The 16,061-nt window shown below is 38.3% G+C and overlaps 1 protein-coding gene across 1 annotated transcript; it reads right to left on the bottom strand.

The window, feature by feature from the left end:
- Positions 1-3,491: 3,491 nt before the first annotated feature.
- On the bottom strand, positions 3,492-15,536 carry fshr (follicle stimulating hormone receptor). The gene is made up of 14 exons (XM_034214153.1): positions 15,314-15,536; positions 12,497-12,568; positions 11,857-11,931; positions 11,666-11,740; positions 11,508-11,582; positions 9,698-9,772; positions 9,279-9,359; positions 7,336-7,404; positions 7,171-7,245; positions 6,521-6,706; positions 5,640-5,845; positions 5,120-5,301; positions 4,842-5,033; positions 3,492-3,941 (listed from the first exon to the last, which is right to left on the bottom strand). Exons 1-14 carry the CDS (start codon positions 15,442-15,444, stop codon positions 3,492-3,494), a joined length of 1,944 nt encoding a protein of 647 aa, XP_034070044.1. The 5' UTR covers positions 15,445-15,536.
- Between the last annotated feature and the right edge of the window lie 525 nt (positions 15,537-16,061).

Below are 16,061 nucleotides of genomic sequence, written 5' to 3'. Positions count from 1 at the left end.
CGTTTTTTGTTACCATTTCAGTGTTATATTTAATGCTTGTAATGTTATGTAAATATAAATTAGATGTATTTATTGAAAAAAAAATCTTTTAAATTAAAACTATAGGCTCCACTTCCATGTATGATCAAAGTGACAAGGCAGTTCCTTGAACTTGGCATTTTAAATAAATTGCAATTTACGTATAAAACCATTTTTTATTTAGTTTTTATTTAGTACCATTGCAAAGACAATCTCTATTTATTCAACATATATAATGAATGTGAGTATTAGGTCAACGTCATGTATTTTGGTGTCTGCAAAAGTAAGTGACAGTACTTCCACCTTTTCTGTAGAATGACCCAATCAGAATACAAAAATCAAGTAGGCACTGTATTCAGCTGGCGTTACATTTGAAAAACGAGTAATCTGATTCCAGTTACTTTCGTAAACCTGAAGTGAATACATTTTGGAATACTTATTGGAATTATTGGTGGAAAAGTTTCCTCACAAAATGTAATATTCATTACCGGCAGAACTGTGTGCACACACTGACACTGCACAGCGCTGCAGCATGTCTGAGCGAGAGACAGATGCAGCGTGTCTGTGAGGTCCCGCCCCCGCACGCAGATGAGAGAGAGAGATCTCTCTTTTAAAATATATTGAAAGATAGAAACGGACAGTGGCGTTTTCTCCTGGAGGCCAAGGGAAGCCAGGCTTCCCCTGTTTTTTCGGATTGTAATTATAATTTTAATAAATAAATAAAAACACTTCGTTTAGTTTCGGAAATTCTTTGTTGTGTGTTGCTGCCGGTCCATCTCTCCCCCATTCTCATTGAGTATTTTACAAAGAGTGAAACAGCGCCCCTCTAGATGTTATGGTGAAACATTAGATTGCACTCACTGTTGTGAGAGGAGGCCAGCCGAAATTGGCTTCCCTTGGTGAAAATGGAGGGATTGACCAATCAGACAAGGCAGCCAGAGGAGGATGGCTTCCCTTGCCTCACAATCCAATCAAATCGCATCAACTTAGTGTTGCAGTGACGCGTCCTAAAATCCGGAAGTAAGCTGCGCTCGGTTTCCCCATTGGTTTCCCTCAAGCCCCCAGGAAGTGCGCCGGACTCAGATGAAAATATTCGTGGTGGCCAAACGGCGGTACTGCACATCCGTTTGGTTGCCAGGCCCGGAAACACTTTTTCCCGTTGATTTACATGGGGTAAGAGTGGTCTGTAAATCGTTGGATAATTTTTTTTTAACTAAATAAACAACCCAGTATGAACACTTGTATAGCCCTTATTAAAAACATTCGTTCCTCAAGTTGTAAAAATGTGCTAATAACGTTATTCTGAGAGTTATTTCCCTCTGCATTATGAACGCGCATCTAACCCACGGGACCGCGCCCCCCTGCACGTTCATGTTACGTGTTCAGCACTACATGCGTTTATCTTTACCCATGGATGCACAATAACAACGGACCCATATCGCCTTACTGCCATCCCACGGAGCTGTAATAATGGATATATATTGCACATGTTTGCTGTAATTCATCATTTGTAAAATAGTATACTACATGGGCTGTATGATTAAATCTTGTACCGTAAATGTTGTATTGAATAAAGTTAATATTACCGACGTTAGATTAACGTCCCTGTAGCTTATTATTGCACTAAGAAGCTTATTGCACTGTGTGTGTATATATACAGTGCAATAATTATTTCATGCTAAATGAAGCTCTGTTGCTTGGATATCACTAGATCTTGTTACAACGTAATATAAGTACATAACGATTGATGTGTACATTAGCATCATTACTAGCTAGCCGCTAGCTGCTAACTGCCGCCTCGTTAATATCAAACCATGCTGTCATGAACGCGCGGTGCTGTTACGTGTACGCAAATTGACGTGCTTGATATGAACGAGCATTTTGGTTAAAGTTGCGCATGCGCTATGAGCGCACATACGGGTACTTTTCAGGCATGCTGGGTAATCTGTGACGTTTCACTCTCAAAAGTTGGGCCATTTTATCATCATGCGCTAATGAGCAACTCTCATAGGAATTAATGAGGCCCCGCCTCCCACGCTGTATCCAGTTCTTATTATACATCCATGGTTTCCCTCGACAAAAAAGCAATGGGATTTCTCCATAGGATTTTGGAAAATAGCTCGAAATAAGGTCAGTGGAAAACGAACCTGTTAGATAAATGCACGTTTTGTTCAGTCGGATAATATCCACATGTCTACCCTACTTTTATAATTTTCGAATCATAAATCTAATCGATGAAGATAGATAGCGTCACTGCACCACTCTCACTGCCGTTAGAAATTAGCAAGCAACTGAAGCAAGTGCAATTATGGAGGGTGGAGATTTGGAGTATGTAATCAAAAATAAGTGTACTAATCTTCCGCTACAGCAGCAACAACAAATACAATCTGATTAAAGGTCTCCTGATTTAGTTTGTGAATGAATGCTTATTAGAGTTTCGGCTGGAAAGTGCGTGCGGACCTGTCGGTTAGATAACAGGCGTGTGTAAGTCCTGCATCTGTATATCATAATACAAATGTGTGTAAAATGATACCGGGTGCTGTAATCAGTCATCTGGTTACGTTATTACATTGACCACCATACCCCCGACCCAAAAGAAAGGACGTATTATTCGCTTCCCCTAATTTTGTTCCCACGCCACGCTACTGGAAACGGAGATGGTTAGATAAAATGTGCAAGATAACGTTTATGTAGCATTTATTTATTGTCGAAATGATGACATTTCATAACGAGATCAAATCAAAGTGAATGGCCTGCTGCTGCTGAATGCATGACAAGTGACTGGAAAAAGTTTTAAAAGTTATTACATCGTTTCAGATAATAATGATAATTCATTCTATTTAGGGGCGCCTTTCAAAGCACCCAAGGACACCTTACAATTCATAACATATTCAAAGGAAAGGTTTTAAGACAGTACAAAGAATGCAGTCCGGGTGATGTTTTTTATGTGTGGTGCAGATGAGAGGGAGCTGTCCAGAATGACACCAAGATGTTGTGTTTGAGTTCTTGATAAGCCATTAAAACAGTAAAATAAGTGTCTCCTGTTCACCAAAACATACCCATCTGTTATGGAAAAATAAAGTATTCCAAAAGTATTCTAAAAGTAATCTGAATACGTTACATTTTTAAGACACGTAACTGTAACTGTATTCTGATTACTTTCAGAGCATGTATTCAGTATTATTCAGTAACTGATTACATTTACAAAGTAACCCTCCCAACCCTGCCTAGAAGTGATCCTTCGTTAGCGTGAAGAGTCTGATAAGCTTTATGCGGTCCGCAGTACCTGAGCGCGCTCCACTAGCACCCCCCAACCCCCCCCCACCCCCAACTTAAAAAATTCTGGGCTATATAAAAATCGCTGGCCCGCGATAGTGTCTATTGGATACATGTTGGCCCTTGGACAAATGTAGTTGGTGATCCCTGGCCTGGTCTATGGAGTACAGCACAACATGGCTGCTCTTACATCCTGGCTACTGACAGGAGGAGCTCTCCGTCCGGTAAATCTGCGCCCGAGTTTTAAACAGGCCAAAGCGAGCCGTGAGAAGAAAGAAATCCCGCCTGAAGGTGTGAGTGAAGAAGGCATAAAGAAAGGGGTTGGAGCAGGAGTTGATGGGGTAGAAGAGGACCAGCAACAGTTTGGCATCTGACACAGTGATGAGAGGGAGCTTGAGGGCGGCTGACACAGCAAAGACGGAGATGGGAGCCATGCAGACAAAGTCTGTGAAGATGAGCACGGCCATGCGTTTGGCCACGCGAGTGTCAGCGTGGGCGTGCACAGACGAAGGATTGCGGACGGTCAGGTAGATGCTGAGATAACAGCCACACACACAGAAGAAAGCCAGGATGTTGAAGAGGAGGAGAGACACCACGTAGACCTGAGCCATCGGAGACTCCACATCCATGGGCAGGCAGATACTCACCTGTAACACACACATATAGAGACAGGTGAACATCAACATATTCTAGAATCTCACAGTGTACAAGGGCCTTGCATGTACTGAATTATCATGATATAAACTGGAATTAATACGCTAAACAAAGAAAGCTTTAAAGTCTCTCAAAAGGTTTGTGGCCAAGAAAGCATTAAACAGACATCTACTCTTTATGGAAATATTTTTATATTCAGATGAACAAAGAAACTACATCACCAACTTAAGGTCATAAAGAACATAAAACCTTGAAGTCGTTTTTATATAACTGAATTTGTACAGCTTGTAACTTTCTTTAAAAACATAGGTTTGATATTGGAAATGCATTATCAGACACTTCAGTGAGCATACTGTGTGATATGATTCATTGTTGTGTATTTTCAAATGATTACGTTTATTAATGAATATGTTGATCGACAGAATGAATCTGCAATCATTTTGTTAATCAATTAATTGTAAAAAAAAACATTTGATGATCTTCAGGTTCTTTAATGTTTTAAAGACTTGAATACCTGTGATGTTGGTCAGCCACAATAATACATTTAATTATGTTACCATGGGCTCTAGAAGGATGACAGTTTTCACTTTGTTATCATGTTTTATGGATCAAACAATAAATTGAGAAATAATTGGCTTAAAAACTAATACAAATAACTGCCCTGTATCTAGAATGTCATCTCAAACATAAACAATATTGCATTTAATGAGTTGTTTTTGCATGGTTTGAAGCATGTTTCAATACATATAAATCAGTATGTCCATTTGTAGAAAAATACTTGACTCACCATTTTGCATCCCTAATCATATGGACTGGAGCAAATTCTGAAGGAACATATAGTAATATTTTTCACAGGGAGTATGGAGAGTGTGCGGCCTTCACAGAGCGCTCACCTTGCCGTAGCTGCTGACCCCGACTGTGGGCAGCAGAGCAGCGATAGAGGAGAAGATCCAGCCTGCTGTCATGACGACGCATGCGTGTCTCAGGCGAAGTTTACGGTCCAGCCGCAGAGCGTGTGTGATCGTGTGCCAGCGCTCCAGAGTGATCGCTGTTAAAGTGAACACTGACAGCTCACTGGCAAACACCTGTCATGGAAACAAACAGGCAGACATTTATGAGTGTTGTTATTTATGTAATGCTAGGATCTGCCTGCACAGAACTCCAAACACACCGTGAAGAAGCCCGCAACGCTGCAGCCCAGGCCCGTCTGCCAGCCTATGGCGCTGTTGTAGTACAAGCCACGAGTCAGCATGTCTACCGTTGCTATGATGATCAAGTAGATGCCCATGCAGAGGTCAGAGAAAGCCAAATGGCACATGAGGAAACGAGGAACGGTCAGTTTGGAGCGGCTGCCTGACAACACATGAGGAAGAGAAAAAAGACAAAATCTTTGTCATCAAACTGTTCTTCGTGAACCAATTCTACCAGTAAAACCTCATCAAGTCGATATTTTGTCGTGAGAAAGAGAAGAAGAAACTGATATCGCCTATAAGCAAAGGACAAAAGCAAGAAACTTTAAGAAGGAAATTAGGAAAGGAAGGTACAAATGAAGAAAGAGCACAAGGAAGGAAAGCAGAGAGTAAACAAGGGAAGGAAATGAATAAACAAACACTGAGAGAAAGTAGGACAGATTAAGGGAAGGTAGTAAGAAACACAATTACTATTGATTGTTATATATTGGTATTTCATACCTAACAAAACCAGAAGAACGGCTGCATTCCCCACCAGCGCGAGCACAGAGATGATCCACATGAGGGCCCGCAGGGGGACAGCAGTCATTATGTCCTCACAGAGGTTAAAGGCATCTTGGGTTGGGGTGCAGGGGACGAGGGTGAAGTTGGGGCAGTTTAGGAATTTAGAAATGTTTGGATTGGAGCACAGGTCCTCATTCCCCGATCTAGCACAAAATGACACAAAGAGTTCTACTTTGTTTTTACCATAAATACATTATCCTATTTACTTTACATATTTTTCAGATTTTATGTCAACAAGACCTCAAGATCAAGGCTCTGTGGGCAGTTCTATAGTATTAGTTAATTGTAATGATCCAACAATGGAGAAGACACTGATATCACAAACAAAACATTGCTTAAATATGTAAAATATATTCCTGTTAGTCATTTTTACATTTAAATATTATGCGTTGTACACCCTCACAAAAAATGTGATCAAATTGACTAAAATGTTGCATTCATTTGACCTAATAAATGGGTATATGTTTGTATGTTTCCCCAACAGTAAAACCTATACAATGTTATTTAATAGACTGTGTGTAAAATGGCTGATATGTTAGCCTAATCGAAAATACGTGTGATATCTGGGCATACATTTTTGCAATAATAAACACATTTTAGGAAAATAATATATATTTTTGGAGAGAATTCTAAAACAAATATCTTGATAAAAGCCCATAAAGTTGAACATTTGTTTTTAAAATAATTGTTTCACACAGAGAAATTAAAACATAAGAGTGCCATTGATCTTCTCATTCAATCTCTCTGCAAGAAATCAGCATATTTTGTTGATCTAATTTCCTGTTCATAAACCTTTTGGGATGATAATGCATGCATACCCATTTCTGTGAATCTTTTGGAAGGGACAGCAGTGAGACGGGTACGTCAGGTTGGCGTGTTGGAGTTTGGTGAAAAGTTTAACATCAGGAAGCTTTTTCAGATTATGTGCGGACTCTGCGATCAGCACCCGAAGTCCACTGAGGTTGCAGTGTGGCAGGGATTTGAGGGCTGTGTTGGAAATGTCCCTACAAACAAACACACACAAACAAATTGCTATCTAACACTCATCATTTCATAATTCAATGCCACATATCTCTTTTAAAGTTAATCAAAGCTTAAATTCACCTTTTTAAGGGAATAGAAACTCCAGTAACAAAATGTAATTATAAATTATTGGTAGAAAATTCATGACTCTGACTGATTTCCAAATAATTGTTGGAATGGAAAACACACAATAGCAATGAAAGTCTAAACTACAACAGTCTTTTCTTCTGATTGCTACTTAAATAGGTGTCTCTTTGATTGGAGTACAAACAGGTGAAATAAATCTCTCTCCAAACCAGATTAAAAGCACTTGGTTTATTTTTACCTTGAATCTGGCATGTATATAAGGTGTTTCTGAGCCACATTGTGTTTGTCGTTTTCTCCTAGTTTTTACAAGTGATGATGAGCAGCGAGAATCATGAGTGACTGCTGATGTCATGCTTACAGTATTTCCAACTCACTGGAACCTACAAAGGCGTTGCGATTGATGTGAGTAAGCTGTTTGTTTCCTTTTAGGGACCTAAGAGAGAAAAAAATCAAATATGTAAAATGATTTTTTCTTTTCTTTTTGAGTAAATCTTCTGTTTGTATCGTGTGTGCTGTGACTCACAATCTGACAATCTTTGTGCCGTTGAAGGCGTCACTTGCCACCTCCTCGATGCCATTTCCGCAGAGCATTCTGTCATTAGAAAGGGAAGCCAAACAACAGTTATGTGGCTCCAACACAAACAATTCCTAACAATAAACTCTACTGAATAATACAAGCTAATTTTAGTGTCTGCAGTTCCTTTGTTCGAAATGACTAAACGGTATGATTTCACAAAAACACGAAATTGAAAGTATTAACTATTATGTAAGACTTCCTCAGAAGCTGTTGGCAAAAAACATTTGTTAGACTAAGCTATACATTTAGATTCTACTTAAATGAAAGCGGTAATGCCACAACTTATAAATACTCCATTATAAGCAAGAATTTGCATTTTTAAAATGACAATGTTCTTGCAGAGGTGCGTCATTGAAAATGCTTGCGAATGTGATCATTTTAAAGTTGGAATGAAGTCTCTAGCTGAAAGTATGTGGAAGGAGAAGCATTTGGCGCAAGGTGTAGGTAAAAGAGGATTTGAAGGTTCCTCCCATTGACTTCCATGTTAAAAAAAGAGTTTAAAAAGCTGAATATTCCAAAAAGTATTGAAAAAAAAAAGATGAAAGTTTCCCATCGATTGCTGAAAAGGCTGAATAGTTTGATATTTGAATGGTTTCTGTAGCTGAAAGTGTGCTGAAGTTATTGAGAGCAAGGTATTGGTTGATTTGAAGATTTGAAGAACTATAGTGGAATGCTATAAATAGCATTCACACTAATTAGGTTTACTGAAAGCAATAATATGAAGTTGAACCTAATATTTTAAACTTAATATTATTGCTTTCAACTAACCTCATACAATTATGTGGAATCTGTTGACATAATACATTTAATTAAATTCAACGTTTCAATTTCTTCAGTGTATATGAGTATATTTCTATATCTTTCTATATCTTTAACAATTGACTTTACTTTTAATCTTTAGTACTTTAACTTGTACTAGACACTTTAAAAACTGTATATAAATTAAAGTACTAAAGATTAAAAGTAAAGTCAATTGTTATCTGAAGGAACATGTGTTTAACTTTTGGTACATTCTGTCAAAGAATATTTCTGTCTTTACTTTAGATATTTAACCTTATTGCCTGTTGACGTTTACGACTAACCCTGATCTGTGACGCCAGCTTTAAGGAATGTGCTCCAGCACTTAGTCTCAGTTTTATGACCGGTCAACTCTCGGTCACAGAGCCTAAGAGTCAGATAAGTGATTCAGTGTCTCCATGTGTTAATGCCCCAATATGCTCATTAACTCTCTGTAAACTAGTTAAAAGGTCTATCGAGAGATACGCTGGTCAGATGCGACAGGGCAACCCACCCGTGCAGTCAGAACCTTTTGCTGCTGTGACTTGTGATATGAATTCTCCGGCCGTTGACTTGTAATAAACATCATTGTTCAACTCTCCTCGTGTCTCTCTGAGTCCTGACTCTCCATTGCTGCAGAAGTTTCCCTTACACATTCTATGTATTATAATATGATATTATTAATTATAAGCATTTTATTGTTGCAACTGGTTGAGAGGGAGTTACTTTTTTACAATATGTCAGGTAGTTCAATATACAGTATTTTATTTACTGATGAGAGGGTTTGTATTTAAATAATGATTTGTTAAGCATCTAATAAACTGTTGGAAAAATGTACATAAGCAATACACCACTTAACTTACACATATAGTATAGTGGAGAGAAAGAGACGTAAGGTAGCATACATATGGAGATACTCAATGGAATAAAAACAAAGAGGCAGCACGAGTGATAAAACTGCTGAGAAGAAGACAAGTTGTAGAAACACATGCAGGACTTAGTGAAGAGGGCAGAGAGTGTTTCAGGGAACATTCATCATTGCGCATGTAATGCCCACTCAGAGCTGTGCGAGGGTGGCGCACGTGTTTCTAAAAAAGTAATGAATGTCTTACATCTTGCTGATGTATTGAGTGCAGAGGCCTCTGAAGGCATTGCTGGGGACTCTCCTTATGTCGATGTTATCTTTCATTTCACTAAGCAGCACAAAGATAAAAACATTAATTCAAATATGATGAAAAACAGCAGATATGAGCACAAGTAATATCAGGAATACATGCTGCAATCTTCTTTAAATCCACTTTGAAGCTGATGGATGTCAGATGGTTTGAAGAAGAATTTATAAATGCCGGGGATAAGGGACAGATGGTTTGTTTTCTTGATACTCCGTTCTGTAAGGACTACTCAGTGCGTAGGTTTTGTTCAATGGTGTGATTTCTTCTGGGCATATTTAACTCTGTGTGCAAACAATAGCCTACATGTTCAAATGCAAGTGGGAATAATAGTGTGTGGGCATTTGTGTTTAGATACGTACAACTGAAAGCTTTCGGCCGTGGAGTGGATCTTGGTGAAGTTTGGAAATCTTTTCAGCCCGGTGTTGGAGATTTCCCTATGAGGTGCAGATTAACCACCAAATGTTACTACAGTCACACTGACTGCAGACTCTGAACAACACATATTCTGTGTGGTGAGTCATCGTGATAAAATCAGACAATGTTGCATTCATTGTATTAACAGGGACACAAATGATTAAGTGAAGAGATTGTAAGATATTCAGAGAGAAGCTCATGTGGGGGATAAATAAAGCACTCCCTGTTCTAAAAAACACACATAACAAGTTAAACGTTCAGCACCCATTTAAAACTGGGACAAAAAGGTTTTGAATTTAGAAAGACAAACAAACAAGGACAACACATTTTTGAAAAGCAATATTTTAAATATTGAACCATAATATGGAGACACTTCACAGTTGATTGCTTTTTTCATATAATTTGATCAGTGCTAGGTGCATATACCATCTCTATTCAATCCAAACGACCCTCAAAATAAATCAAATGGACTTTTTTGCCATTTCTTTGCTACATCCAATGGATTCGATTTAGGTTTTTATAGAACAAAACTTTCCAAGGACACTGACTTCCAGTGGTGTAAAGTAACTAAATACATTTTCTCAATTACTGTACTTCAGTACACGTTTGAGGTACTTGTACTTGAGTATTTCCATTTTTTGCTACATTGTACTTCTACTCCACTACAATTTAGAGGTAAATCTTGTACTTTTACTCCACGACATGTATTTACTTTTCAGATTTAGATGAATGATGTGAAATATAATCAACATTTAAGTAAGACTTTAGTTCCACCTGGAGTAAATTCACAAGCTACCCTGCAAAGGCATTAAAACTGGCTGCACCTTTACCAGCTTTAATAACACTTTAATGATCAATCATTATAATCAAAACATATCATATATATTATTCTAAAAATGGGCCAATACTTTTGGTACTTTAAGTATGTTTTGCTAATACTTTTGTACTTTTACTTGAGTAACATTTTGAATGCAGAACTTTTACTTGTAACACTCTGGTACTTCTACTTTTACTTAACTACTTATCCCATCTCAGTTGACTTCAGCCTTTCATTTAAGACATTTAAATAATAATACCACATTTAAGAAAAGTTTTTTCAAAGGGAGGAATTTTGGCAATGAATTATAACAATTACTTTAAGTTATTTGAAAAGATGTAAACAATAAATGCATATTTTACATTGCTGAAATGAACAGTGTGTGACACTTGATTTATCTTCCACTGGTCGTGAGGGAGCCCTTAAAGTAGGCCTGTCTGCCATGACCCAATTTGGACTCACAATCAGCTTGAAAAACACACATTGAAGAAGGAAGAATTACACTATCACTGAGTTCAGTCAGACAACTCACGTGTTTCTTAATATGTTTATTAGAAGCAGCATATAGCTTGAGTTTGGCGTCTAGGCTCGGGCCTCATCACTCCACAGATTTACAAAGAACATTGAGTGATGATTAGATAACTATCCCCCGAGCCTACAGGTGGAAGCTGGGGTGGAAGCTGGGGTGGTGGTGGGGCAGGCGAGCAGCAGCAACATGAAACACAGCAGCAGGAACATGAACGCAGCAATAGTAAGTGAACACAGCAGTGGCATAGCGAGGCAGAGGCAGGAAGACCTGGCAGCTTAAATAGAGCGGCATGTTTAGGAGAATGTGTTTGGTTGGTTGTAAGAGGGACGAGGTGCGTCACATGTTAATGTATGATTGGTGCTCGAGTTGACTGTCTGAACTAGCTCGCAGGCTTCGCCACATTACTTACAAATGCTTTAGTCTCGTGATGTTCTTGAATGCATCTTCATGGATGTGGATCAGGTGTATTGCATTAATTATGGTTCTGAAAGGAATGCATATGTACCCATTAATATAACCGACTGCTATGACATGGTTTCACAGCTGCCATTATCGTGTTATACTTACATCGTTTGGAGTTTAGGGAGGTCAGAAAAAGCAGAAGCCTTTATACTCCTCAAAGCACCGTTGTCAGAGATGTAGCTGAGGAGAACAGAAGAATGAGCTGCTTTCTCAGAGTGTGCAGCTCTTTTTGTTCCATAACAGAGAATGTTGTATAAAATACATCACAGGTAGTGTAAAAAAACCGGTATGCTCACATTTCAGTTAGCAGGGGGAGTCTGGTGAAGGCAAACGCGTTGATATTCTCCAGCATGTCGTTCCTTGATATTATACTTATGTTTGTGGTGAGAAACAGAGATTAGAAATTACATTTTGTAGAGAGTTTTTGTTATAAAGACTAATTTAACATCCCTGTTGTTGCATGTTTGCTATTTCAAATAATTACATTACACATTGTAAAAAAACCTAATGAAGTTAAAGGCGCAATTAGAATGGCAGTACTTCTGGTTCCTGTTTTCCATAGTTTTAGTGATTTGATTAATTAAATCTCATGTATATACTATATATATATATATATATATAGTATATTATCATGGCAATCATTCGGCTTTACAGTATGTACCATACATTTTGTGTTCGCTATTATCCACATGAACACACAATACAAGACTAAGGTTTGCAGGACAAATATATTTTTTGACCTTTCTTTTTTCCATTAGTTTAGATGTGATGACACCTAAGGTAGAGTCACCACCAAATGAATCCAAACACAAGGCTGTATTTGTAATCTCAATCTATATACCAAGAATTTGAGGCCCGACCACTTCTCCTCCGTGTTTTGACTTCCCGTTCATTATGTTCCAAGTCAAAGAATAAACATGAACAGCAGACACTCACAGCCTCGTGAGGTTCTGCAGGCGGCTGAAGGCCCTCCCGGGGATCGCTGTGATCTGCTTACACGTGATAGACCTGTTGATACAAAGACCATTCACATCACCTCTCAGCAAAGATCACTGGAACATAATCACAGAGGAGAAATCCTTAAAAAGTCATTGGTGGACATTTCCACATATGTGCATGTTACTCAATCATATTAGGAATTGTTTTTTCACACAATAAGTAAACTGTTTTGTTTACAGAATATCTATCAAAGATCCCAAGCTTATGTTGCCTCTGGTGGTTTTGGATCCTCGTTGAAATGGCCGTCCATTGCCGCATTCTTGTAAATATCTCAGTGTTCCTGAGCCTTGACCTTCAAGCAGAGCAGAACGGATGAGCACACACACATCGCCTCCTAGGAGTTCACAGAACGTCTCTTGGGAATGAACGCTTCTTCTTTCTGCCACAAAGTTAGTTATTGTGTCAGCTGTATTGTAGGGTAAGAATATGTAAATCTGTGCGTTGCTCTTGTGTATGTTTAAGTGGATGATTGTGCTTTAGGAAACCCTAATTCTTAGGCTGATCCTCTCAACCATCGTCCCGTCCCCTCCTCCTTCTGGCCTTGAGATTCCTTGAAAACCTTTTAAAGGCCAACATAAAAGTTCATAGTTCACACCCTGTATCATCCAGTTATGTGTCAAAGTGTCAAACAACACATAAATCACTTGCAGTATTTAGCTGGCACACACGTCATTACGTCAAATCAGGGCCCTTCCCCAGTTCCTACACCATACGCCCAGTAACACTATTCTCAAAATCTGTCCTCACACACATATAATATGACATAGGCCCGCACAATTACATTACATCTTTTTAATTGTTATCGCAATTTTTGACATAATACCGCTAAAGGCTGTGATATTGCATGCAGGGATAATTTGGGTTGGTTGAAAGAGAGTATCAGTAGGAAACTGCACTTTAAAGGTCCTGTTTTTCATCAATATATTATAGGTCTCAGATATATACAAAACATATATCTGAAGTGTTTGGCTCGAAATAAAACAGATTGTGTATTGTAGCATCCCATAATCCCCTCTGTTTCAGCCCTGTTTCAAAAGTGCTGATTCTCTGTCTGTTACTTTAGATGAAAATAAGGAGCCACTCCCCACGTCCCTCTGAGAGATATTTGGTTAAAAATAACACAATGTCCTCAACTCTAGGAGGAGATTCAGATGATAAGGTGATGATATGTTTATGTATAAAAGTAAATCCACTCGTGAAAAAGTGGATTTTGCATAATAAGTGACCTTTAAAATGGAAATCATTGTTCGTTAGGATGCATTTTGTGTTCAGTTCAATATGTGCAATAAAAGAATGTTGGAAATATTTCACTTTATTTAAATAAAAAAAAGAAACAGGGATTTTCCTATGTTTAATCGGTGTCCTGAAAGCAGCAGGCAGGCATTGGTTTATTTATCGCAAGTAATATTAAGATGTTCAACAATGTTTTCAAATATTTTCCTGATCACTTGCAGGTTTATTATAAACTGTAGATATGGTCTTGCCAGCTTTACTGCTATTATGCTTAGCTATTATGCCAACTTTTAGCACTGAGCCCATAACTACTGATTGTGGGCTGGGGTGCAGACACAACACTAGAATAACGCTGTTCTGCTGACAGCCCTTGGTAGGGGTAATATGCAAAGAATTGTGAAGAAGACGATTGCAAGCCAGTAAACATGAACGTAATCTCTGCACCATTTCTACAAGGAAGAACAACGTGCATTCAACGTATTGATTATGCTCCAGGGATACACACAGTATGTTTTTGTGAGAAACATTGACAGTAAGTGTAACTTTAGTTTGTTTACATAAGAACTCCACTGGCCATCTTTAACCTGTGGACACATTAGAAAGCTTTGAGTTGCTGGAGGCGAGCAGACACACTCTGCATACATTTCATTAAGCAAATATTTAACAAAGACAGCATTTCAGGGCAGAATTCAGCCATGAGGACTGATGGAGGATTAGAGAGGAAAGTCTAAATGATTATGCATGCTCACGGGATGGGATATTGGACAAAGGCATGCTCCCTGAATTTGGATTGGTGTAACATGGTGAGAAATACTATTTTGGGTTGGGTTCCTTCCTGTAATATTGACATATGTCGGCTGTATGGGTTGAGTGAAGGGACACTTTACTCAACTACATTACACATTAATACATGAAAATCATAAAGAGGACTCAGAAAAAACGCTTTGATCAAGTCTGAGCTTTCTAAAGTTTGATACAATAACCTCAAATGACCTGATAATGGCTAGAGACTACAGATGTATAGCGAAAAAACAAAAATGTACAAGACATTTTAATTGAGCTTTTGAGTTGGTTGGCATTATAGGAAATGTACGATCACATGTTATCCAGATCTTAAAAGTAAGTAAAGTGGATTCAAATTCAGGATATATTGGTTTTTAGCTGATTAGTTTCTGTTCCTTCTTTTTTTAAATCTAAGTCTCATAACTCCAAAAAGAAATGCAAAAAAGAAAAGCGTACACATATACATGTTCACGAAAACCATCTACAATAGGGATAAGTTGAAGAAGAACTATTTTACACGAGGCTCCATATCTGCATATCCTTTGTTTTTCTGTACATTTGCCAACAAGCAGAGAAATGTATAAAGAGCTAAGAGGCATTGCCGTTATTGAAGGAAAATCCAAAGTATTCCTCTCAGATGTTAAATTATTGTGTAGCAAGCCAATTGGAATATCTAAAGTGGTTTAGACAGCACATTGTAGTGTTCATTAAACGTGTACATAATGTGTTTGTACTCACAGGCAATTGGTGCTGCTCGAGACATTTGATGGAATCTCTAAGACCCCAAAAAGATCTTGTTCAATTCCCGGGCAAGGTGACGCTGTCTTCATCATCACAATCATGAACATGATCAGAATCACCACCATCATCTTTGCAGGATGTTGTTTTTTTTAGGTGTGTACTCTTTAAATCTCCTTGTTTTTCTTCCTTTGCTTCTTCTGATTGATATTTTTTTGTTTGGTTTTCCGGTCTCTCTGTCTCCCACGTGGTGTTTCTCATACATGCAAGCTGTCAACCAAAGCTTACACTCCACAGTTGATATAAATAGTTTTGCCCGTTTATCAGTCTAACAACTCTGGGTCCCCGCTAGGTCGAAGAAAGAGAAGAAGTGTGAGGTGATTTGGGGGTTTCTTCCATGCACTGGTGAATAATGGGGGCGTGTGAAAAGCTTTTGGTGTTTGAGGATGTAGGAGGTCTCTGCTGTGTTGTGTGTGTGTGTGTGTGTGTGTGTGTGTGTGTGTGTGTGTGTGTGGTGGAATAATGTTTTAAAAAATATTTTGTTGTCCCATTATAATTTATATGATCTTTATCTGTGTATGTTTATATATTGATGGAGTTACATTGACGTTTCTTGGAAATCGTATCAAAGATACATAGAACAAACAACAAAAATACCGACAAAAGGGAGTTATCTTTGGCCCGTTGTTTTTCAAATTCCAAGTTATGTGATTAAACTAACACAAACAGGATAATTTTAGGGAACAGG

This window comes from Gymnodraco acuticeps, unplaced genomic scaffold (genome assembly GCF_902827175.1).
Source record: "Gymnodraco acuticeps unplaced genomic scaffold, fGymAcu1.1, whole genome shotgun sequence".
NCBI classification, from domain to species: domain Eukaryota; kingdom Metazoa; phylum Chordata; class Actinopteri; order Perciformes; family Bathydraconidae; genus Gymnodraco; species Gymnodraco acuticeps.
This window is presented reverse-complemented; position numbering and strand designations above follow the sequence as displayed.

Excerpts from the sequence above, each read along its gene's own strand:
- fshr (XM_034214153.1), bottom strand. The coding sequence starts at position 15,444 with ATGATGGTGGTGATTCTGATCATGTTCATGATTGTGATGATGAAGACA. Across the intron at positions 7,246-7,335 it reads GGCACAAAGATTGTCAGATT|GTCCCTAAAAGGAAACAAAC; the intron begins GTGAGTCACAGC and ends TTTCTCTCTTAG. Across the intron at positions 6,707-7,170 it reads TCCAGTGAGTTGGAAATACT|GGACATTTCCAACACAGCCC; the intron begins GTAAGCATGACA and ends GTTTGTTTGTAG.